The following is a 23,012-nucleotide window of genomic DNA, read 5'->3' as shown; positions in this document are numbered from 1 at the left end:
CATCATCCCCCTCTCCTGTCTAAGAATCCTGACCCCCAGCACCTTCTGGGGCCTAATTCTTCTTGCATCTATGAGCTCTAACCCTCACCACCACTCTAAGTTCTCACCCTCAGCATCCCAAGTCATCAGGGTCCCTAGACCTCACCCTCCATCCCAAATGAACTCAGCATCCTTAGCTGGGTACCACCACACTTCATGTGGCTGGCCTCCTCCCCATATCCCTTTAGCCGTGCTACAGCCCAGAGTCAGATGTGGTCGTTTGCAAAGAGCCATGACCTGATGTGTAAAAAATAAAATACAAAAAATAGTGAGGAAAGATCTGACAGCACCATGGCAACATTTGGGAGCTGACACTTAGGTTGCCTCAGCAACCAAATAATTCTCTGTCCTTTCCATGAAAGGGGAGGGGGATGATTCAACCAATTTCTCTTTCGGTAAGAGAGATGTTTTTAAAATGCCCACAGTCTAACTGGGTGAAGAGGTGCTTTAGGAGATTCCCCAGGTACCTCAGTCCCAGCAGCGTGGGGGGCAGAGAGCAGGGAGAGGAGTGTTTTGGGAGAGAAATGCAGACCAGCTTTCTGTATACATCAAGCACCTGGGCTTGCTGGCAGCATGGGAAATTATGTTTTCACTGCTTCTTGCGCAACCCACTGAAAGTAAGTAATTCATGCCCCAGCCGTCATTGACTCACATGCTGCCTAATGTGTTTGTTTAAACTCTGTAACTTGTTGTGTCTTAATATATGCGGGAAGGGTAACGGTGCTAGTCTGCTGCAGCACAAAACAGCTATCTATGTGCACACAAACACACACACATAAACACACACAAATATACCATCATGTTTTCTATTTTAGAGCTGTGTCATCTAATGGGTTAGATTAATAAAAATATTATAATAGACTAAAACAGTTTCACTGGTTCATTGGGTTGTACTTGAAATTTTTTTATTTAAAAAAAAGCCAATGACAAGAAGTCATTGTTTTAGAACAGGATTGAGAACCCTTAGCCCACAGTTCAATCCTGGCCTGAAAGGGGGTCCAGATTTGCCCCAGGGCTATTTTCCCCAAACTGCAGTCACTTGCCCACCAGCTTGTGGGAGTGCAGGGGTCCTTTCTGTGCTGGCTGGGGGGCTGCTTGCTTTGGATGCAGCTGTTTGTTGCCTACAGGGAACAGGCACATGCAGTCGAAGCAGCAGGACAGTTGACAATTGAGGTGAGAGATTAAATCCGGCTCAGTTTGGCTGTGTGCGCCTGTTCCCTGCAGGCAACAAAGAGTTGCAGCCGAAGCAAGCAGCTCCAATCAATCAATCAATAATAAAAAGACATCGGCTGAGCGAGGGATATCTATGACTACTCCCTCACCTAGCCCTGTCTGTAAAATGTAGCCTTCTTTCCTGTATTTCCCCACATGGGGAGGGGGGGTGGAGAAGTGCTTTGCCAGCCCTATGCTCAGCATTTCCCATAGCACCAATCATAGGGCTGCCAATGCCCCTTGTGCTGGCAATACCCCTACCTAGCTGGCTGTTGGGTGCCTGGGAACCCTGTGCAATGAATTTTGACAGGTGGGCATCATGGCCCGCCTATCCATCATGCAACGTCATGCCAGTTGCACTTGTCTGCCAAAGCTGGCCCATGGGGTGGGGCCAGAGAACCAGGACCAAAAAGGTTCTCCATCTGTTTTAGGATAAGAGCTGCCCTTTCTCTCTGGCATTCACAAAGTTAGTCTTTCTCTATGGGGAGCAGCCCAGCAGAACTGGGCCTCTAGCTTGGTGGTACCCACCCTTTGCAAGTCCCTCCCATGATGCACCAGGCAGGTGCGCTGCCCCTATTGGCCTTTTGGCACCCGTTGAAGGCCTTCCTTTTACAGCCCTTCCCTTGTAACAATGGAGTGTTAGAGACCACAGACTATGTCCTTTTATGATTCCCCATTGCCGAAGAATTGATGCTTTTGAATTATGGTGCTGGAGGAGACTCTTGAAAGTCCCATGGACTGCAAGAAGATCAAACCTATCCATTCTGAAGGAAATCAGCCCTGAGTGCTCACTGGAAGGACAGATCCTGAAGCTGAGGCTCCAATACTTTGGCCACCTCATGAGGAGAGAAGACTCCCTGGAAAAGACCCTGATGTTGGGAAAGATGGAGGGCACAAGGAGAAGGGGACCACAGAGGACAAGATGGTTGGATAGTGTTCTCGAAGCTACCAGCATGAGTTTGACCAAACTGCGGAAGGCAGTGGAAGACAGGAGTGCCTGGCGTGCTCTGGTCCATGGGGTCACGAAGAGTCGGACACGACTAAACGACTAAACAACAACAAAAATTACCAAGATGCTCATACAAGACCATTGCCCCATTTCTTAGAAGAATGCCCAGAAGTTCTAGTTTGGAGCTGTCCAGTTTACTTCTAGAAGACGGAAAACCAAAGATTACAGCATGAGTTGCAAAATTTTACACGACAACCTACGAAATACATCAGTCATTCTTGCCTACTGGGTCTACATAGACTTTCTATCTCTTTTTCAAGTTATTAAATCTTCAGTTTTGTTTACCTACCATTTTATTTCTCTCTATTTTATCCACGTTAGTATTTGTTGTATTAAATAGAGTATGTTCATTTTTAACCGTATAATAAATTATACTCCATCCATCCTTTTTGTTTTTACATATGGAATTGTTTTTCACTGCAGATTGTTTTTGCTGTGAAGTTGTTTTGAGATCTTTTATTGGAAGTGATTCATAAGTGGATTCAAATAAACCATCTAAAAAACCCAAAATAAATCAGAATTATGCTCCCCCTGTGGTATTGGCTTACTCATACGCAAATCAATGTAGATTTAATCAACTGATTAGCTGACCCAAATGCACGCAGTGATCCAGCCGTGGCTGCAATCCTACACCTCCAGCAAAGTCTACAATCAGTGGGGTGTCCATTTGTAAAATTTCTTCGGTTTGGCGACAGCCCTAATTTGTATAAACAATGACTTGTAAGTCCAGGAAGAGAGAGGCTGTTGACATTTGTGATGGGAGGGAAACTGACAGGGCTTCAAGGCATGAGCTTGAGAAGACGAGGCATCTGGAATACCAGAAGCCATGAGGAGGTTTTATCTACTGAGGATTTTCATACTGAATTTGCACCAACACCCTTTGTATGACCTGTCCTTGAAAATCATGTGGGCGAGCTGCTGCCATCCTCATCTTGGCTCTGGTTGTTGTGGGGATTTCTGCACAGGGCTTGTGAGAATCTGCACTCCTACGGCAAATGAGAATCGCCTCTCTGGGATGATACAAGAAATATTTTGAAAACAGGGGAATAATTTCATCCTCTCCAATCCCTTCTGCTTTTGTTCATTACTTGTCCTCCAGGGAACTCAGGACTTTGTGAATGGCATTCCCACCCCTCTACTCAATATATCTTCACAACAACCCTGGGAGGTACGTAGGTTCAGCTTGGACAAAACAGTGGGCATGAGATGGCGCAGGCCCAGTGAGCTTCATGGCTGAACCAAAGGCTCCTGAATCAAAGATTCTTCCTGTAAACACTACAGTGGATTTCATCACCATACTGTCAATATGCAACAAACATGCGGGCCACTTAATCTGCTTGTGGTTTAGTCAATTTTATCTTTTACTTATTTATTGCATTCATTTTTCGCTTTTCCTCCAAGGAGCTCAAGGTGGAGTACATGGTTTCCTTCCTCCCCATTTCATCCTCACAACAACCATGTGAGGCAGGTTAGGCTGAGAGGCAGTGAACAGCCCAAGGCCATCCAGTGAGTGGAGATTTGAACCCTGCTTTCCCTGGTCATAGTCCGGCACACTAACCCCTACACCACACTGGCTCTCAAGTCCAATGCTGTGGACTTATAGACAAAGTTGAATTCATTTCTTCTTGGGGTGAATAAGAGAATTCGAAGGGACCCCAGGGATCATCTAGTCTGTCCCCCCCCGCAGTGCAGGAATATGCAGCTGGCCCTTACAGGGATTGAACCTGCAACCTTGGCATTATCAGCGCCATGCTCTAACCAACTGAGCTAAGTGGGTTTGCCTTCCTATAGATAGGACAAGTGGTTGCCAATCATCGCCCATTGTTTGCTCTCAACGCTACTTGGAGGCTTCCCTGCTTTTGATTAAGCTTATTATAAGTTTCTTCATGATAGATCCTGCTAATTTCATTTGTTAGGTGCATCTTCTTTCGCTCTCCCCCACCCACTTTAACCCCTGGTCAATCTAGAGGTGACATTAAGCACATCTTTGAATCCTGTGTGTGCGATTCTCCTCCTCTACTTCTGGTTACCTTGGGAAGCCTGAGATAGAGTGGTGCAGTGGGGGGCTTGTCCCAGTCCCCCATTATGTTTCCCCACCAAAAATCACCCACTCTATCACACTTGAAGTTACCATTTGCCTCCAGAGCAGCTACAGAAGAGCTACCACAGTCGTATCCTCAGATATATGCGTGCTGATCAGTTATTTCATTTTATTTGTAAAATTCTGTACCTGCTTTTCACCCATAAAGCCAAAGGACAGGTCGCTGCAAGAGCAAATCTGTCCATTTAGGCTCCTCTCAGCTTCTCAGTCCTAAGCTCCACATTTCCATTTCGTATGTTCCCGACAGATACAACGCGTGCAATTTAACTTCCAACCCACAAAGAGAGAAGGGGGCAGGGAGACACACACACACCTCATCACTTCCTCAGCTGGCTGGCACAATCATGTCAAAACTGGGCCAGGGAAGGGATCGCAAGTGAATTTGCATCTCCTCTAAGAACCAGTCCCTCCCTCCCTAGGGAAGCACATCTCAAAGTCTGCTGCGGTTTCCATGCCCCTAGGGCACATGGGCCTCCTTGCTGGGACGATGGCCAAAGAAGACAGGCTGTCACACCCGGGACACCTCGTAGCCTTGCAGGGCCCAGGTGTTTTCATACACTGCTGTGTGCTCTGTCTTCTCACTGTTGCTCTGAGCAGGAGGCTGGAGGGCATCCAGGAGACATTGGTGAAGAAAGATGAACTGGGACTACGGAGAAAAGAGGTGTTAAGGGTGTGTGGGATTAGAGCACTGCCAGGAGGACAGAATTTCAACTTGCTTTGCCACATATATAGCTAAGGAAGATTCAGCTTTCTGTCAGGGCAGCTTTGAGAACTTCTTATGTCAAAAAGAGCCCTGCTGGATGAGGCCCATGGCCCATCTAGTCCAGCATCCTGACCTCACAGGGGTCAACCAGAGGCCCCCAATCAATAGGTCGTGCTCCTTTTTACAGATGTGATGGATGGCCCAGATGTTTGCCTGCCTCCTCTTAAGTCGTTTATCAGGGAACTGAAGTCTCCAAAGAGACCCAGAGGGAAGCTGTTTAGTAACTAAAGGTAAAAGGTTAAGTCCAGTCAAAGGTGACTATGGGGTTGCGGCGCTCATCTCGCTTTTCAGGCCAAGGGAGCCGGCGTTTGTCCACAGACAGCTTTCTGGGTCATGTGGCCAGCATGACTAAACTGCTTCTGGTACAACAGGACACAGTGATAGAAACCAGAGCGCATGGAAACACTGTTTACCTTCCCACCAGTGTGGTACCTATTTATTTATTTACTTGCACTGGTGTGCTTTTGAACTGCTTGTTCAGGACAGATCTGCTTCACGTAACGACATATTCTGAGCCTCTCACCTCGGTCTGAATCATGAGCGGACGGTTCATCCTCAGCTTCCGAACGAAGGAGAAGACTCCAAGCTCACCCGTGACCTGGGCTTGGCGCAGCAGGGAGTCCAGGGAGATGAACGTCCCTGTCCGGCCTACACCTGCGCTGGAGAGGGAAGGAGAGGACAGCGTCAACCAAGACCAAGGTCACATTCACACGACGCATTTATAGCGCTATGATGCCACTTCAAAGAGTCACGGCTGCCCCAAAGAATTCTGGGAGCTGTAGTTCGTTAAGGGTGCTGGGAGTTGCTAGGAGACTCCCTATTCCCCTCCCAGAGCCATAATTCCCAGAATTCCCTGGGAAGAGGCGTTATGGGTAGTTAAGCCACTCTGGGTTGAAGTAGCTCTGCCATTTGTGGTCCCTCCGCAGCCTCAGTCCACAGAACCTGTGGGTTACACTTCTCCCTGGCTCTCCCCTGTCCCGATCCTCTCTTCGCCTCCTCTTGGGTTTACCTGCAGTGTACCAGAGCTGGCCCAGCACCTCTGTGCTCCTCTATGTGGGCCCTCACAAGGTCTCGGAAGTGAAGGATGGTGCTTGTGATTTTGGGCACCCCATGGTCCGGCCACGACGTGTAGTGGTAATGCCTGGCGAGGTGGACCTCAGATAGGTTCACCTGTTGGGACACACACACAATTCAGGCGCTTTCTTCAGAACCACCCCTGGGTTTCACCTCCGTTTCTTTCCAATTGGCACCTCAACATCCTGAAAGCCGCGGAAGCTCTCAGGTCAGTGTCACACCATGGGGGGGGGGGAAGAGTTTTTGTTTGTTTGTTTTTATTTCCAAACTTCTATGATTCTGTATACCTAGGGCGTTTGCAGTTTATTTTGAAGTGGCTCTGTTCCGCTCCCAAACGCAATCACTTGAGCTTGGTGTCCAACAAAGTAGGACCTGCAACAAAATGTTGCAGCGTACCTTCCTCGCCCGCTGTCAGGGCTGGGCCAGGAGGTGGAAATCAGGTTCTTTGGGACGAGCCAGCGGTTGAGATAGAAGAGTAAACTACAACCGGAGGATGAACTTCAGGAAGCAGGATCTAGGGTCAAGCTGGGATCAGGGCCAAAAACAACCCAATATACAGGAGGCACAACAGAATTCAGGAAGATCTTGTGGCTCAAGATCAGGAAGCCTCTCTCATATCCTGCCCAGAAACATCATATAACCCAACTAGGAGGGCAGAGTCAGCCTGGGGTTCCTGAGGGTGCAGAACCTGCCACCTGCACCACACAAGACACCACACAAGGTAACAGTTGTCCACACATCCCAGTGGCTTGTGACACTTCCTAATAGCAATGCTCTCACTCAGGGTTCTAGCAAGCCAGCCATGGGTTCCTTGCAAGGGGCTCAAACGCGCCTTCTTCTCCCATGTGCCCTCATTTTCCTGCTTTTTTCTGTATTTTTATCTTGTAAACTACCCTGAGATCTTTGGATGAAGGTTGGTATATTATTATTATTATTATAATAATTACTGTTTTTCAACTTTCAGCTAGGTTCTATAAGGCTGCCCATCCCCCAGTGTTTTAAAGGGTATTTTTGGCTTATGCATGCCTTGGGATTACTTCCACTGGCGGAGGAAGAGGGGTGTGGGGAGAGCGCACCATCCCCAGCGGCACAATCCCAGTGGGGTGCCATTGCTGCTGCCCCCCCTGCGCTGGGCACCATGCCCCTGCAGGCGGCACCCCATGCCCCTGTGGGCTTTGCGCCATGCCCCTGGGACACGCCCCACACCCCTACCTGCTCTTGAAGCTCCGCCACTAATTACTTCCCTGTCTCTCAGTGACTCCCTTTTATTTTGTTGAGTTCACAATTAGAAGGATTTATTATTTCATTATTACAATTTTTAAAGGGATATCTTTAATTAAAATTATGCCAACCAGTACCATTATTATCACGAATATCATCACCATTATTATTTATCATCATCGTCGTCTTTATTAAACAATAACATTTTGATTCACTTCCCAATCTTCACCCTAAGGTCCCAGGATGTGCCCCAGCAATTTAAAATACAACACTAAAGATCAGAAAACTAAGAAAACAAGAACAGAGTGGGTCTCAAAAATCTACCACTCAGGTGTCAAAAGCTGGAGAAAAGAGACTGCGGAATTGGCAACAGCCTCAGTTGCAGTGATAAAGCAGTTGGATAAATATTGCTTCAAAGGGCAGTTATTCTGGCAGAAACCATTTGGAAGGAACACCGGGGGAGGCGGTTCTGATCCCCTCTCCGTCACCTGCTTGATAGTGAAATCCCGGATGGTCCAATCGGGGAGGATTGTCTCTGTGACGACGGAGACTGTGATGTTGTCGTAGGTGCAGGGCGTGTAGTCCAGAGGCCAGTAGCGTTCACATTTCACCTGACCAGAAGAAGGTTGGGGAAGAGGCAAGGGGAGAGCCAAGAATGTTAGTGGAAGGACTGGCCTTGTGGAAGAGCAGAGCAACTGTCAAACTTTGGCTTGGTTGGGCTGTTGCAGATCAAGGGCTCTGTAGACCAGGTCTACATCTACACCCTCCTCACAGCAGCTGGGGAGCTGCAAGCTCTTTGGAATGAGCTCCACACTTCTGCTCCCTGCCTGATACTATCTGCTGCCTTTTACAAACATAGAAAAATGTCCGGAGAAAAGAAAGATTTGCTTATTTGTGTAAGTTGCCCTCAATCAACAACCTACCATCGAATTGGCTGCTTAGCATCATGGCCTCATCCTGAAGGGGTGGGATGACTCATGCAACTAATTAATAAAGGAGAAAGGAAACAGGGGAAACGATGGCACTGAAGAGGATTAAGGAGGAAGAAGCGATCAATCTCACAGGTACTGGAGAGGGGGGATTTCTATCCCACTGAAAAAAACTAGTTTTGAACACCCCACCCCCAAAGTAGATAATATTTTTTACAGCCTGAGATGGCTTGCCCCTTTTGAATGGGCAAGTAAAGGTAAAAGGTAAAGGACCCCTGGACGGTTAAGTCCAGTCAAAGGTGACTATGGGGTGTGGCGCTCATCTTGCTTTCAGGCCGAGGGAGCCAGTGTTTGACCACAGACAGCTTTCCGGATCATGTGGCCAGCATGACTAAACTGCTTCTGGCGCAACAGGACACCGTGACGGAAACCAGAGCACAGGGAAATGCCATTAACTTTCCTGCCGCAGCAGTACTTATTTCTCTACTTGCACTGGTGTGCTTTCAAACTGCTACGTTGGCAGGAGCTGGGACAGAGAAACAGGAGCTCACCCTGTCGCGGGGATTCAAACCGCCAACCTTCCGATCGGCAAGCCCAAGAGGCTCAGGGGTTTACACCACAGCGCCACCCACATCCCCCCAATGGGCACCCCCCAAGAGGCAGAACATTGTTCAAGCGGTTTCCTGACTCCCAGCCAAACGGCACAATTCTCACCCGTCCGTTCTCGGCGCAGTTAGTGAGCATGACCACGGTCACGATCTGCTGCTCCCATATCATGCGCCAGAAGTCGTACAGTGTCCCAGGCAGTGGGCCTTGGGCTGCTATGAACTCCTTTTCCCTCTCGAAGCCCTGGAGTGAGTAATGAGGAAGGAAAGAGAGAGAGAGAGTTTTACCTTAGTACGGAATCAATGGGAAATCCAATGAAGTCACAACGAAGAGTGGCAAAACTTGTTTAGACTGAGAGCCACTTTATGTGGTGGGAAGCTGAAGGAGGCCACATTTCAACAGTGACTGTGGTTCACACACACACATTCACATGCCATTAATATTCACATACACGGGGACACCACCCCTTCTAGCTCCTGCTCAATTTGCCCTCAGCTGTTCTAATAGAAGTGTTGCCCAGATTTTTGTCATTTGTATGCCTTGCCTTTCCGTATATTTATTCAAGGTGGCTGTTAAGCAAAAAATAAAGCAGTATCTGTACATATAATAACAATTCAAGAATGTCGTCACACTGCACTTTGCTTTGCCACAGACAAGAGAAAGTGGGTTCCCAGAGCTGTTGGGCCTCACAGCAATGTCAGAGGGTGAAGAGGAGAGAACCAGAACCAGAACCAGAGACAGGCAGGTAGACAGCCCTGACAAGTGAGCAGGCAACTAAGGCAGGACACAGAGGTTTGGTGAGCTTTAGGAGAGGAGGGGGTGCTGTTTTTGGTGAAAGTGGGTGCTGGGTGGCTTTGGCAAAGGGTGGGTGGGGTTGGGTGGGGGTAGATGGGACTGGATGGCAAAGAAAGCAAGTGTGCAGCCCCTAGCATAACAGCAATAACGTGTCATTAAAAAAATGAAACCAGCTCTTAAAATGACAGAGAAAGCAGTAAGAGCCAAAACAAGGATGGCAACCCATGAAAGCTAGCTGAAATAAAAATTTTTCCATTGCTTGTCTAAAAGCAAGCTACAAAAAGTGAGAATAAGTGTACTCAAAGTGACACTGTAGTGAGATGTGCAAAGTCAAAGCAGACTCTCTCTAACCATGAGATTGTTGCTCATTAATGGGAGGTTAATGAACCCTGGGAGAAAACTGGAAACTAGTTGGCATTATATATTGGGGGCTGAGAATATACCGTACTAAAGTTGAATCCCAAATCTATGCCAAGCTTAACTTATACAGTTTTTGTCAAGGGTAAATCACAAAGGGTCCCAAACCACATCTCACACAAAAATGCAGCTGGGGTGGGACTCACAGGCATGTAGCTTGCATTGATGTAATCTGAGTTGGGGTCTCCGGATTTGATGGTGAGCTGAACTCGCGAGTGGTCGTCTGCAGAGAAGGAACCAAAGGGGTTAAAAGTAAAAGCAGAGAGGGTGAGCTGAAAAATGGATAAAACTGAAAGTAAAGCAGCACCAAATATGGATTTACATAACTGAAAAGTGGCAGGAATAAAGTTGAGCCGCAGAGGCAGTGTGGTGTGGTGGTCAGAGCGTCAGACTAGGGTTCAAATCCCCACTCAGTCAAAAGCTCCCTTTCTCTGGGCCTAGCCTACATCACAGGGTTGTTGTGAAGAAAAAATGGGGAAAAACTATGTATGCCAAATAATTTTTATATCAAATGAGGGTCAGAAAGTGGCAGATGCAGGAATAATAATAATAATAATATTTTTTAAAAAATTTATATCCCGCCCTCCCCAACCAAAGCTGGGCTCAGAGCGGCTAACAACAATAAAAGTAACACAGTTTACATAAAATCACAATACAATTAATTAAAATCCAGCCCTCAAGAGTCAATGCACATTCCTCCCATTGCCAGAAAAAATTATCTGAAGTAGTGGGGAATGAGGCTAGAAGTTTTCCGAAGAAGTTCATTGATCTGAGCCAAAGCCTGCCTTACCCGAGAATTCTGGGTCAAGCGTCAGGTGGCTCTCAAGCACCAATGACAGACCCCTCCCGCCTCCTCCTGCTTGAATCTCTGGTCTTTTGAGGTTATATCTGAAACCACCACTCCATAGTGAGATGCTCAAAATTAAAGCAGACTCCTTTTGCTAAGCGCAACCGACAAAGGAAAAAACAGGGAAGGGGAATGAAACTGACAAGGCAGAACGTTGCTGTAGCGATTCTTGGCTTGATTTTCAGGCCGCTCTGCCACGCTCTGGGGCTGTCCTGTCCCCACGTCCTGCAGCTGCTGTTATGTGGGCAAGGAAAAGAGAAAGAGTTACGAAACAAGGCGACTCCTTCAGCAAAGCACGAACCCAAAGGTGCTTCTCTGTTTCTCAAAATGTATATAAGCAGTATATAAAAATTCTGACAGAAAAAAGAATGCAGTCGAAGTATTTAAAATAGTGGATATGAAAAGTGTTTAAATAGTGGAGATGTAAAGTATTTAAAACAGAACGATGGCCGAAATATTTAAAAGAGTAGCTGAATAGGATCCGGAATCTCTTATATCTGGCAACAGCTCTCATTTAATTAGTAAAAGAAACAAGAGGGAAAGGACACACAAGAGTAATGTTTGTTATGATAGCTGGGATTTATATTCAGTTTTTAAAGATCTTCTTGAAGCAAATCAACAAATAGATTCAATAAAAATAATAGAAATACAAAAAAAAAAGCACTGTCTGGAAGACGCTTAATGCTACGTTGGTAGGGTACTTTAAAATGGGCTTTATTCTTAATTTCTGGAATACCTTTTTCAATCTAAAAGAAGGATGGCAGAGTATTTTCGCTGCGATTTAATTTTAAATAAACGTATCATAGGCTTATACTCAATCAGACCACTGGTCCACCTAGCTCAATAATGTCTACACTGGCTGCCAGCAGCTCTTCAGGGCTTGGGACAAGAGCCTTTCTTTCCCAGCCCTGCCTGGCGATGCCGGGGATCGAACCCAGGACCTTGTGCGTGCAAAGCGGGTGCTCTGCCCACCGAGCTACAGATGCCACGGCAACCTTGTACCTGGTATTCCTCTGCAAAGCCAAAGCCGCTGTTGGAGAAGCGCTCGTGGCAGTAAGCTGGGAAAGCCAAGACGGGCACAGAGTCCGGGGCTCTGCAGGGGAGGAAAAGATGGAACAGTTCTCTCTTTAAACCTCAAAGTTTAAGCAGGCAATACATAAATAACTGAGCAATTGTGTCGCAGATAACTCGGTTCTGGCCCCCCCCCCAACATAAATCCTGCCCCCGCTAAAATAAATTCCGGCTACGTCCATGCACCCCATACCCCTTCATCCTCACCCAGGCAGTCCCATATCTGCTTTCTGTTTCTCCAATACATTCTTCGTCCTGCAAAGGAGACGGAAAACTAAGCAATGTCTGCCAGTGGCAGGGTTGCCATCTGTCCTCTTTTCCCAGGACATGTCCTCTTTTTCAGGGGTAAAATTTCTGTCCGGGTGGATTTTTGTAAAGTTTGCCAAAATGTCTCAGGCTATACTTTCTGGATGAGACATAGACATAACTGGTGGCTGAAGATTTGCTTTCCTCTTCTCTTCTCCTGCCTCACCCCCGTGCCAGATTTATGTACTGTATAAGCTAAACAAGCTATAGCTTAGGGCCCCACTCTCTTGGGGGCCCCCCAAAAATGTAAAGGGAAAAAACCTGGATGTACATTTCCAAAATATAAGATAAAAAACAAAACAAATAAAACCCACATATAGCAACAGTGTTTTGTGTTGTGTAGGCTCCTGTGATGTACATATTTTGTTATGCGCAAAAGGCTTTAGATACCTATTAGGTCCATAAATTACCAAATAGCGTATATTCAGCACACAAAACAGCGACACATTGTTGTTGACAAAGGACAGCTGGACATATAAAGGGCCCCATTACCTTCAGTAGCTTAGGGCCTCATCAAACCTAAATCCAGCCCGGCCCCCTCAGCAATATATCACAGCTTTTATAGCCTACATATAGTAGGGGTATTTAAAATGAGAGTCGTCATAGCGTCCTCGCTTTTGTTCTTCAAAATATGGCGACCCTAGTGGTCTCCCCCCCCTCCAAAAATAATAATCTCTAATCAGAACGCCTCACAGGACACTATAGAATTGAAGCCTGCAGTACCCGAACCTCCCACTGGGGGAGCCACGGCGCTAGATCAAAGGCCCTTTGCGCCAGTCCATAAGCAGAGCTCTGTAATTTGGAAATTACTGCGTCGCCCAATAAATCCACACAGAGAGAAATTTGTCTTCTCTCTCATGACACTAGAACTCGTGACCATCCAAGGAAGCTGAATGTTGGAAGATTCAGGACATATAAAAGAAAAGTACTTCTTCATGCAGGGCACAGTCAGACTATGGAACTCCCTGCCACAGGAGGAAGTGATGACCACCAAAATGGTTAACTTTAAAAGAGGATTGGACTAACTCTTGGAGGTCATGGCTAACATGGTTCCTATATACATGATGGCTACGCTTTGCCTCCACAGTTGGAGACTTCTGAATACCAGGAGGGGAGAGGGCTCTGGTGCTTGGGTCCTGGTTATTGGTTTCCCATAGGCATTTGGTTGGCCACTGTGGTGAAATAAAAAAATTTAAGGTCTCATATATATCTATATATATATATATAGATATAAATGTTCATGAATGTACCAACCAAGCACGTACATAGATATGTTGACCACATGTCTGGAGCAGCACAGGAAGACCGTCCTGAAACCATTTTGACTCCCAAACTGACCAAATGTTCTCTCTGCAAGGAGGGAGGGAGTGAGGGAACCTTCCCATTGTCTCAGGAATTGGGAAATCACCATCTCAAAGGAATGGCCAGACTACCAGGAAAGGCAATCAGATAAGGCATTATCAGATAACCTGGCAGACAGGAAAAACCACAACATTCAAATTTCTGTTGTAGACCACCTTTTCTGTGATGTACCATAGGTATGATGTTTGTGGAGGGTGGTCTTGGGTTACACCCCTTCTGTGATGTAGGTATGATGTATGGAGGGGTGGTCTTGAGCTCCAGGGCAGGGAATTTAAAATGTCTGTATAAGGGCAGGCACACCTTTGTTCTGGGTCCTCCTCCGTCCTCCTGCGTGTGAGGGGAGCACCCTGTTGCAACAGCTTTAATAAAGATCAGGCTAACTAGCTGCTTTGCTTCTCAATATTCTTTGGTTGGCCTCTGTTATTTTCTCCTACCAATAGGGAACCCACGTAAGGACTCTATAAGGGCTCTTGTGTCCCCCATAAGGAAATAAGGGCAGATTTTTGTTCATTACAGTGGGAACAGGATGCTGGACTAGATGGACCACTGGCCGGATCCAGGAGGGCTGTTCTTGTTCTCTTACGACTTTTTGTAGCTGGACAGAAGACTTCAGCGCACTGCCGGGCCCTTTGCCCCCCACCCCTGCAGAGGAAATGCGTCAGGGGAAAATACAAGCCGATAAACGCAGCTTGTTTTCTTTTCCTTTGTGCCTCCGGATTCAGGTTACAGCGCCCTGATGCTCCCCCCCCCGCCCCCTGCTGGGGTCAATAATGCTGTGCAGCAGAAGCCTGCGATACTGAGCTTGCTCACCTTTTCCTCCAGAAATAGAAGAGCAGCAGGCTGAGGAGGCCTGAGAAAAGCAGCACAGGGAGCAGAGTTTCAAGGATGACCCCTAAAGACAAAGAAAGAAAATGCTGCTACTAAGTCTGTGTGCATGTCTAAGTTGGGGATGGGAAACTCGTGGTCCTCCCTGCGTTGGAAGTTGGAAGTGACCAGTGCAGGAATCGGTTACCCCGTGGTCCCTTCTCACTCTTAAAATCTATGATTCTAAGCAGAGTATAAATGAAGGAAGGTGCACAGGAAAGGAAGGGAGCACAGCTTAGTGGTCTGCTGAGCACCTGCTTGGCATGCAGAACTCCCCAGGTTCAATCCCTGGTGGCTCCAATACAGTGGTACCTCGGGTTACATACACTTCAGGTTACAGACTCCGCTAACCCAGAAATATTACCTCGGGTTAAGAACTTTACCTCAGGATGAGAACAGAAATCGTGCGGCAGCAGCAGGAGGCCCCATTAGCTAAAGTGGTGCTTCAGGTTAAGAACAGTTTCAGGTTAAGAACAGACCTCCAGAACGAATTAATTACTTAACCCGAGGTACCACTGTATTATTTTAAAAGGATCAAGTCGCAGGCAATGGGACAGACCCGAAAAAGGCTCTGCTGGTAGGACTGATGTTGTTGGCCCATCTGGTCCAGCGCCCCATTCTCACAGGGGCCAGCCAGGTGGCTGTGGGGACCTGCAGGCAGAATCCGAGCACAAGAGCAGCCTCGCCTCCTGTGGGGCTTTCAAGCAACCGGGATTCAGGAGCATTGCTGCCTCTGGCCACAGAAACAGAGCATCATTGCTTCTGTGGCTGGTAGTGACTGCTGGGGCTGATGTGAACTGGAGTCCACAGCATCCGGAACCCTGACAATGCCAGACTAGACAAGCTGCTGGTCCCTGTTTTTAAGATGGCTTTGAGCCCTCCCAAGCCTTTTCATGCATTTTGCATAGAACAGCCCGCACCCCTCACCCCAGGCTGCTCTGTGCCTGTTCGCCAAGGGTCAGTAATATCCAAGGCAACACCGATGACCAAGTACAACAATGCAATGGTTCTATGTTTTCAAGAGAAACCACCAAGAGTGCACATTTTGTGACTTTCAGAGATTTATAAGATTTCTGTTTATTTGGTTTTGCAGAGAGTTTCATATATTTCATATTGTTCAATGTTCTGTATAGATTTTATAAAGAGTTTATGTTGATATTGCATTGCTGCATTGCTTGGTCATCGTGTTGCCTTGGATATTGCTGATAATTGTTTGCAACACAGGGGTTTAATTGTTTGGTTACTTGTTCGCCAAGGGTGCCGTCATTCAGAAAGAGAAGCATTTTGAAACAGCACACTTCACACAAAGCCCGGCCACTGAAAGGCTTGCTCAGTTGTGTCTCACCTGCGTTGCTGGTGGTGCACATCTTCTGGGCGGACGCTGCCTCCTGCTCATACCAGAACGTCTGCACTTGGACCAAGTAGCTCCAGGCGGGTTGCAGGTTGTCAATCTCCGTCTCCTCTTTGCAGATGGTCCATTCCTGGACAAGCTGGTCTGACAGGCAGACCTGCAATTTACTGACCTTGCTGGCTGGGCACGTCCAGGACAATACCAGACGGTCGCCCCACATGGAGGAATCACACTTCAAATTATTCACATGGTCTGGCTCTGTGCAGGTGGGAAGCAGAGAGTACTGTGGGTATATATATATATATATATATATATATATATATATTGCATGCCCACAAACATGTGAATCCCATCCTTTTTTCAATAGGACCTCAATAGGAAATGGATGAAGTTTCCAATTCTATTCTTTATACCCCGCCCATCTGGCTAGGTTTCCCTGGCCACATCTGCCAAAGACAGGGCAGGCCACCCATGAGACAAAATGAGGCAACCACCTTGGCAGGGGCAGACTTTGATAATATGGTGCCCCGGGCAAGAATAAAGGCTGGTGAGCCGCCTCCCTTGAATATTTCATATTTTCACAGTAATTCTTTTTGGTACAGTTGCTTTTTTATGGATCTTCTCAGTAGGTGCCCATTTAAATATAGGATGATTGTTGTTGATACTATTATGCTGACCCTGGGCAGCAGGATCTACAGGGGCAGCAGATCCGGGCGTCAGGGAATGAATCACCTGTTTACCACCAGTCTAGGGGATGGCAGTGCCTGTTAGCTTCCTCCACTTCAGGTGTCAGGGACTAGACGCCCTTCTCCTGAACCTTCCCATGGGCAGGAGGACAGCATAGATTTAGAACAGTGGTTTGCAGAGGGGCATGGTCCAGAGGGGGACAGCTGGGAAACACTGGGTGAGGCACAACTAGAAGAGGAAACACCGGGAGAGAGAGAGAGCTGGCCGATTCAGTGTCCTTGGAAAGCATTCCTGCCCCCCCCCCCTTCGCCTAAGACTAGATGGGATTTGAGAGTGATAGAACAGAGAGCTCATTGGCAACAAGCTCAGATTACCCGACATATGAGTGACATTGATTAATGGGGACGGAAGGAGTGAATCCTTACTGGGAGCACGACCATATTTTTAGAGAGATATGCATTCCTTTGTCTCTCAGTGTGATTATTAAAGAAACTAATTGGTAAGGCGCTCTTTCTTTTGATCCTGGGGGTCCTATTCCCCGAAGCCTGATATCAGGCGACATTCACACCACTGGATGGAAGTAGTGATTGCTAAACTGCTCTAGGAAATGTATGTCACGGACTGGTTGGATGCAGAGGAATAGTAGCAGGTCCAGAAGCAGAAGCAGAGGCGAAAGCCAGAGAGCCAGTGAGAGGTAGAGGCAATGAATCCTAGTTTGGTCCCCCTCAGCGAACCCTCCACCTCCTCTCTGGCACCCCCTGGTGTTGGGCTCCCTGCCTTCTGCCCACTAGTGAGCACCAGCCACCATTATTGGGTAAGATGGACCAATAGCCTGATTCAGCAACAAGCAATCAGGGATGGGGGGGAGGGGGCGGTGAGGCTCAACATCTGTGTGTGGCTGGGTTAGACCTTCCCTCTACTAATCTGTAGCATAGGCCACTGAATCACTTCACTGTGTGTGTGTGTGTGTGTGTGTGTGTGTGTGTGTGTAGCTCCCCGTTGAGCCCCGCTGCCTGTGGAACTCCTGCCATGAAAGTCGATGCTTTCTTGCATGCCAAGCCTCCCTTTTGAGAGAGGATGGGACCACCCCATTTCCTGCTCCCCCCCCCCCGAAGAAAACTGTAAGTACTTGTAGCCCCTTCTTGCAGAACGCCAACGCTGTACGCGGTCTTGTTTTCTCCTTCTGCTACGCTCAGCAAAGTGAAGGTGTAGTTGGAGCTTGGAGTGAGACCTCTCAATGTCATCTCTGTGGAAGTGCCAAGACGCATTTCTTTGTCGTTGGACTCGTTCTGGTTCTTCCACCGGAGCAGAAAGCTGCTGAAAGCTGAGCTCGGCTTCCTCCAGGATAATTCAATTTCTGTCTGGCTGCTATTGCGGACCCTGAAATCTGTAGGGGGCAAAGGGCCTGAAAGGAGGAGGCAAGATTTGTCAAGAGAGCCAAGTCACAAAGAAAGCAGAGGTTGTCGTGTTAGTCTACAGGAGGGGAGAACTGCCCCCCACCCACAGTTAGGTAATGCCACCCCTGCATCATCCAGCCTGATGAAGAGTCCTGTTGAACTCAGAAGCTTACACTATTTTCTGACATTTGGGTTGGTCCTTATAAAGACATTGCCCAACAGCAGCCACCCCACGCCCCCCATTTACAGAGGTGTCTTTCAAAGACTAGACACAGCTTCTCCCTTAATGCGTGCTCATAAAATGCCACTCTCCTCTCTGTGGACCTGGGACTTCTTTTCTCCAGCTGCTTCTACACTAAGTGTAGAATTTCTTAAAAATTTTAAGAAAAAAAGCACTGACAACAACCTTGTAAGCCATGGCGGACTGAACTGTCATGGGGGCCCCTTCGCAACAACATCTAGGTAACCACTGTTATCCTCTTCAATGGGGTTGTTCCACGAGAGATGGCCACACCTTCACAACATCTGTGCTACCGACTCTCGATCTTTGGGATTGTTGAAATATATTCAACAAAAAAATTAATCAAATTGAGTCATGCAACTCAAACTGGGTGTTCTAGACCCCAAAAAGTTTTAAGCACTGTGAACTAAAGTTGCTTCTGGGGCACCTCTAGGATTACGGGCCCTGAAGCTTAAGCTTCGTTAGTTTCATAGAAGATCACAGAACTGTAGAGTTGGAAGGGACCCTGAGGGTCATCTAGTCCAACCCCTTGCAATGCAGGAATATGCAGCTGTCCCATACAGGGATCAAACCTGCAACCTTGGCCTTATCAGCACTAGGCTCTAAGCAACTGAGCTGATCCACCCTTGCCTGAAAGGTAAAGCTAGGTGGAGTGACCATGACTAACTCAACATCTCCCAGTAAGTTTCATGGCTGAGTGGAGATCTGAACCTGGTTCTCCCTCCCCACCCCTAGTCCAAGAATCCAACCACTACACCACACTGCCCAAAGTCCAAACCACATTGCCACCGCCACCGCCCCCCCCCCCGCCGGACCATGACAGTTGCACTCACATGTCAGAGCCCATTTGCTGGCTTCTTTGCTCTTAACCCCACCAATCTCTGAGGCCAGCTTCACTGAGTACAGGATCCCTGGCAGGAGTTGTGTGATGTTGTAGCTGAGGCAATCGACTCCAACCGATTTGTTCCCTGACAGGTTTGCGCCTTTTCCGCCACACCAGCTCACCCTGTACGAATAGTGTGTGGCATTGGGGTCTTTAGGCCGATCCCAGGAAACAGGGATGCTGTTGGTCTCGCACTGCGACACGCTTATATTCTCGGGAGCATTTGGAGCTGAGGGAAAGAGCACACTCACTTAACACACCACAACAACCCCTGCTGGCCTTGCAGATGTTGGAAGCCCAGTGTCCTTAATCCGAGCAGCACATCCCTCCAAGCCAAAACCCACCATACTCACGCCTCGTCTCAAAATGGGGGCACCCTCAGGTAGCTGCTAGGGCTCTGGCACCCCGGCTGGGCCCAATCCTGATCCCTGCCCTTTTGACTAGTGCTTTGACCACTGAATGACTGGGTCTGGGAGCTGCCGTCTAGAGTTCCTGCAACGTCCTATTGCTGCGGTGGGAAATTTGAACGGCGGCCATTTTAATTTCCCACTGTGACTCTGACATAGCGTTGCTGTGGTAAATTAGAGAGCTGGGGGCCCACAAATGCCCCTCAGGCTTGAAGCTGGTCCTGATGACAGACCCTCCAAGTATCCCCATTTTCCAGGATTAACAGAAACTGTCCCAGTTTCTGATTTGATCCCAGAATGTCCTGCATTTTCTTAGGACGTCCCTGTTTTCACTGGAGAGGTGTTGGAGGGCAATGGAGTTATGTGACCCCCAAGCCAAGGAGATAAGTAACTATACAACCTTTAGAAGACACCTGAAGGCACCCTTGCATAGGGAAGTTGCTTTTTAAAAAAATAATAATAATTATGCTTTTATATAAGTTGGAAACCACCCAGAGTGGCTCAGGCAACCCAGTCAGATGGGTGCGGTATCAATACTACTACTAATACTACTACTAATAATAATGGAATAGGACACCCCTATTTTCATTGGAGAAATGTTGTAAGGTATGGGATGATATGCTTGTGCTGATGGGAGTTGGAGTCTTGAGGGGCTACAGGTTTCCCCTCCCTGCTCCACAAGGCACTGCATGCTAGCTGAGGTCTGTGGTGCTGATATTTCAAACGGGAGTTTGGGAATGATTTCTATGTGACTCAATCTACTAGGGGCAGGGGAAAGTTCTCAGGGTCCTGGCTGCTGCTTCCCTTTCTCCCCTGGCCTCAGCCTACCTGTGGTGGCCTGTTTGGTGCTCCCGATGCTGGAGATGTTGGCAAAAATGGCAAAGACCTCAACGTTGTACGTTTTGCCTGCTGTCAGGTTGTGCACCCAAAGCAAGTTTCCGGAGGTGTTGCAGCACCCCAGCAAGCAGACCTTGTATCTATAGAGGCTGGCGTGAGGGTCCTTGGGCGGCGCCCATTCAATCTGCAGTGCGTCCACCGTGCGATTCTGTATATTGATGTACGGGACAGGTGAAGGGCCTGTGACAGGAGAAACAGAAGGACCCTCTAGGCTCTTTGATACGAGCAGACCTACAGGCAGCAGGCATAAGCGGGTCCTGGAAGAAAAGGACACAGTGTGGAGAGCTCCTGTTCAGGGCTCCCACATGCCACATCCTTTCCATGATACTACACACACACACACACACACACCCTACCTTCCAGTTTCCCAATTCCTTGCCCTTGGCTACTGAAATGGCAGTAGCATCATTCCGCGGCTATCTGAGCAAAGCCTCTGCTATTTGTTGTGTCATGTGACACTGGCTATGTACAACAGAGGCACCCCAGTAGCAGTGCCTAACTAGTTTGTGGGACTTTGTTCCGAAGGAGGCTCACAGTTCTTTCCGCTGCTGGAGTTCAGGTAGCGAGTAAAGCTTGGGATGAGAGCTCAACTACTTACCTTCAATTAACCAACTCTGCTGGTTTACTGCTGCTGTGCTGAAATACCGACTGCCGTTTATTTACATCTAAAAGCTTGCTTTTATATCGCTGCTAAGTTGCCCTGCGGATCCTGATGAACGGGAAGGCAGGGCATAGCTTAAATAAAATGAAATATGCTGCATATCTAACCACACACACACACACACACACACACACACACACACACTTATGGATCATTATGAGCATGCACACAACCAAGCTAGTTAGGAGAAAATTTAAGCAGGCTACACTATCAGAACACAATATAACAACTTGTTCTCTATTCCTCAATGCTCCAGACATCGCCACACACACCTCGGCTAACATACAGTGCCTTGCAGAGAAGGGAGGGGAAACCCATAGCCCATCAAGACTCCAACACCCATCAGCCCCAGCCAGCATGGCCAACAGGCAGGGATGATAGGATCTATAGTCCAACAATGGATGGAGGGCCAGGGGTTGTCCTCCCTGCCGTCCAAAGACCTGGTTTCAGCTGCTGCTCGCAGAGTTGGGGAAAATAGATATACGGTAGATCACCTGTGTGGGGTAATTAATAAAAGAATTGGCTGGATCCCTAGAGACAAAGCGCAGAGCTAAACACACTCTCCAGCAAGAGAGAGCCCCCAGCAGTGTTTTAAAAAGTCACAAAAGCAAGCAGCAGTGTAGCATGGGGATTTAGGCTGTTAAACCTTTGAATATCCTGTTTAGTCTGCTACCAGAGCTTCCCATTTCTACCCCTCTTAGCACTGAACAGACCTCGCACCTTAGTATGTTTAAAAATGCTTTGCTTACAAAGTTCCAAAGGTTCATGCATTTACCCATGCAGCAGCAAAAGTAAACACAGGCAGAAATCTTGGGATACAAAATATAGCAAAATGGCTCTAAGCATGCTGTCTGAACTTATAGCAAGCAAGCTCAGGTGCCTCCTATCTCACATGGTGAAAAAGACCGAACAAAGGAAGAAACTTAACTTTCTTCTAAGAGCTGAAGGGGCATGACCTGGCTGAGTCTAGGAGTACAATTCTGTGGTTTTAACCCCTTCATGCATTAACTAGCCCTAAGCTTGCTTGCTGTGTCTGACTGCAATTTCCCACAAGTAGAAGGTAATGGCAAGACTCACAGGTGAAGGCAGTGATGGATGATTCTTTGCTGCACCGTCCATCCAGTTTTCTGAACACTGTCATGTTGTAGTTCTGCCCAGGCGACAGTTTTGGGATGTTGGCTGTGCAGTTACTGATGCTGGCTTTAGGGACTGTCGTAGCGCTGCCTCTGTGCGCCTTGTAGCAGCAGTCGTTGGAGATTTGCCAGTGAAGAGTTACAGAATGGTTGGTCTGGTCCCTTTGGGTGAGTTTTTGCACAGGGCATGGCTCTGTTCAGAAGCAGAAGCAGAGAATGAGCAATCAATGAGCACTTCAACCCCACAGACCACTCCTTATAGGGAAACGAGGCCCAAATCCATTGCACCTAACACTGGGGCCTGCTCTAGGGGGCCTTTGGACTACCACTATTTTGCAGGAGGGACACAAACACAGCCTCAAACTTTTGGTTTGTGGAAAGAAAGTAGATCGAAGCACTCCTTTGCCCTAGCACAACAAATCCACTTAAAAGAAAAAAAAGAAGTGGGATGTCTGCAGTTTGGAAAGTGATGGATGTGGAGAAAGAGGAAATGGTGGGGCCAGGGGATTCTAATTCAGTGGCTCTCTTCCCCCCCCCCCCGGTCCACACTTTGAGAATATATATTTGCTCGTGCCATACAGATTTTTTTTGTTGACAAAAAATACACTGGAAAGCAAAAGGAAACAACTTGCAGCAGTGCTTGATTTCTGACTTAAGATGGAATAGCTCAGTCGGTAGAGCATTAGACTCTTAATCGCAAGGTCCTGGGTTCGAGCCCCACATTGGGCAAAAACATTCC

At 47.7% G+C, this 23,012-nt stretch overlaps 1 protein-coding gene across 6 annotated transcripts in view; it reads right to left on the bottom strand.

Annotated features, from left to right (window-relative positions):
* Positions 1-3,597: 3,597 nt before the first annotated feature.
* Positions 3,598-23,012, bottom strand: part of PTPRH (protein tyrosine phosphatase receptor type H) — a 28,959-nt gene continuing 9,544 nt past the window's right edge. For 2 of the 6 annotated variants that reach the window (XM_083580198.1, XM_083580199.1), the window contains exons 5-19: positions 22,218-22,466; positions 20,411-20,659; positions 19,126-19,404; positions 17,784-18,059; positions 15,962-16,225; positions 14,563-14,644; positions 12,292-12,339; positions 12,016-12,106; positions 11,157-11,247; positions 10,313-10,389; positions 9,063-9,197; positions 7,908-8,030; positions 6,134-6,294; positions 5,648-5,783; positions 4,456-5,007 (exon numbers count right to left, since the gene is read on the bottom strand). In XM_083580198.1, the coding sequence (XP_083436324.1) occupies positions 4,870-5,007; positions 5,648-5,783; positions 6,134-6,294; positions 7,908-8,030; positions 9,063-9,197; positions 10,313-10,389; positions 11,157-11,247; positions 12,016-12,106; positions 12,292-12,339; positions 14,563-14,644; positions 15,962-16,225; positions 17,784-18,059; positions 19,126-19,404; positions 20,411-20,659; positions 22,218-22,466 (2,399 nt within the window). In that variant the 3' untranslated portion in view covers positions 4,456-4,869. Of the gene's footprint in view, positions 5,008-5,647; positions 5,784-6,133; positions 6,295-7,907; positions 8,031-9,062; positions 9,198-10,312; positions 10,390-11,156; positions 11,248-12,015; positions 12,107-12,291; positions 12,340-14,562; positions 14,645-15,961; positions 16,226-17,783; positions 18,060-19,125; positions 19,405-20,410; positions 20,660-22,217; positions 22,467-23,012 lie in introns of all 6 variants that reach the window. The other 4 variants (XR_014540726.1, XR_014540727.1, XR_014540728.1 and 1 more) reach the window with 4 other exon arrangements.

Source organism: Podarcis filfolensis (genome assembly GCF_964270895.1).
Source record: "Podarcis filfolensis genome assembly, chromosome: 13".
Taxonomy (NCBI): Eukaryota; Metazoa; Chordata; class Lepidosauria; order Squamata; family Lacertidae; genus Podarcis; species Podarcis filfolensis.
This window is presented reverse-complemented; position numbering and strand designations above follow the sequence as displayed.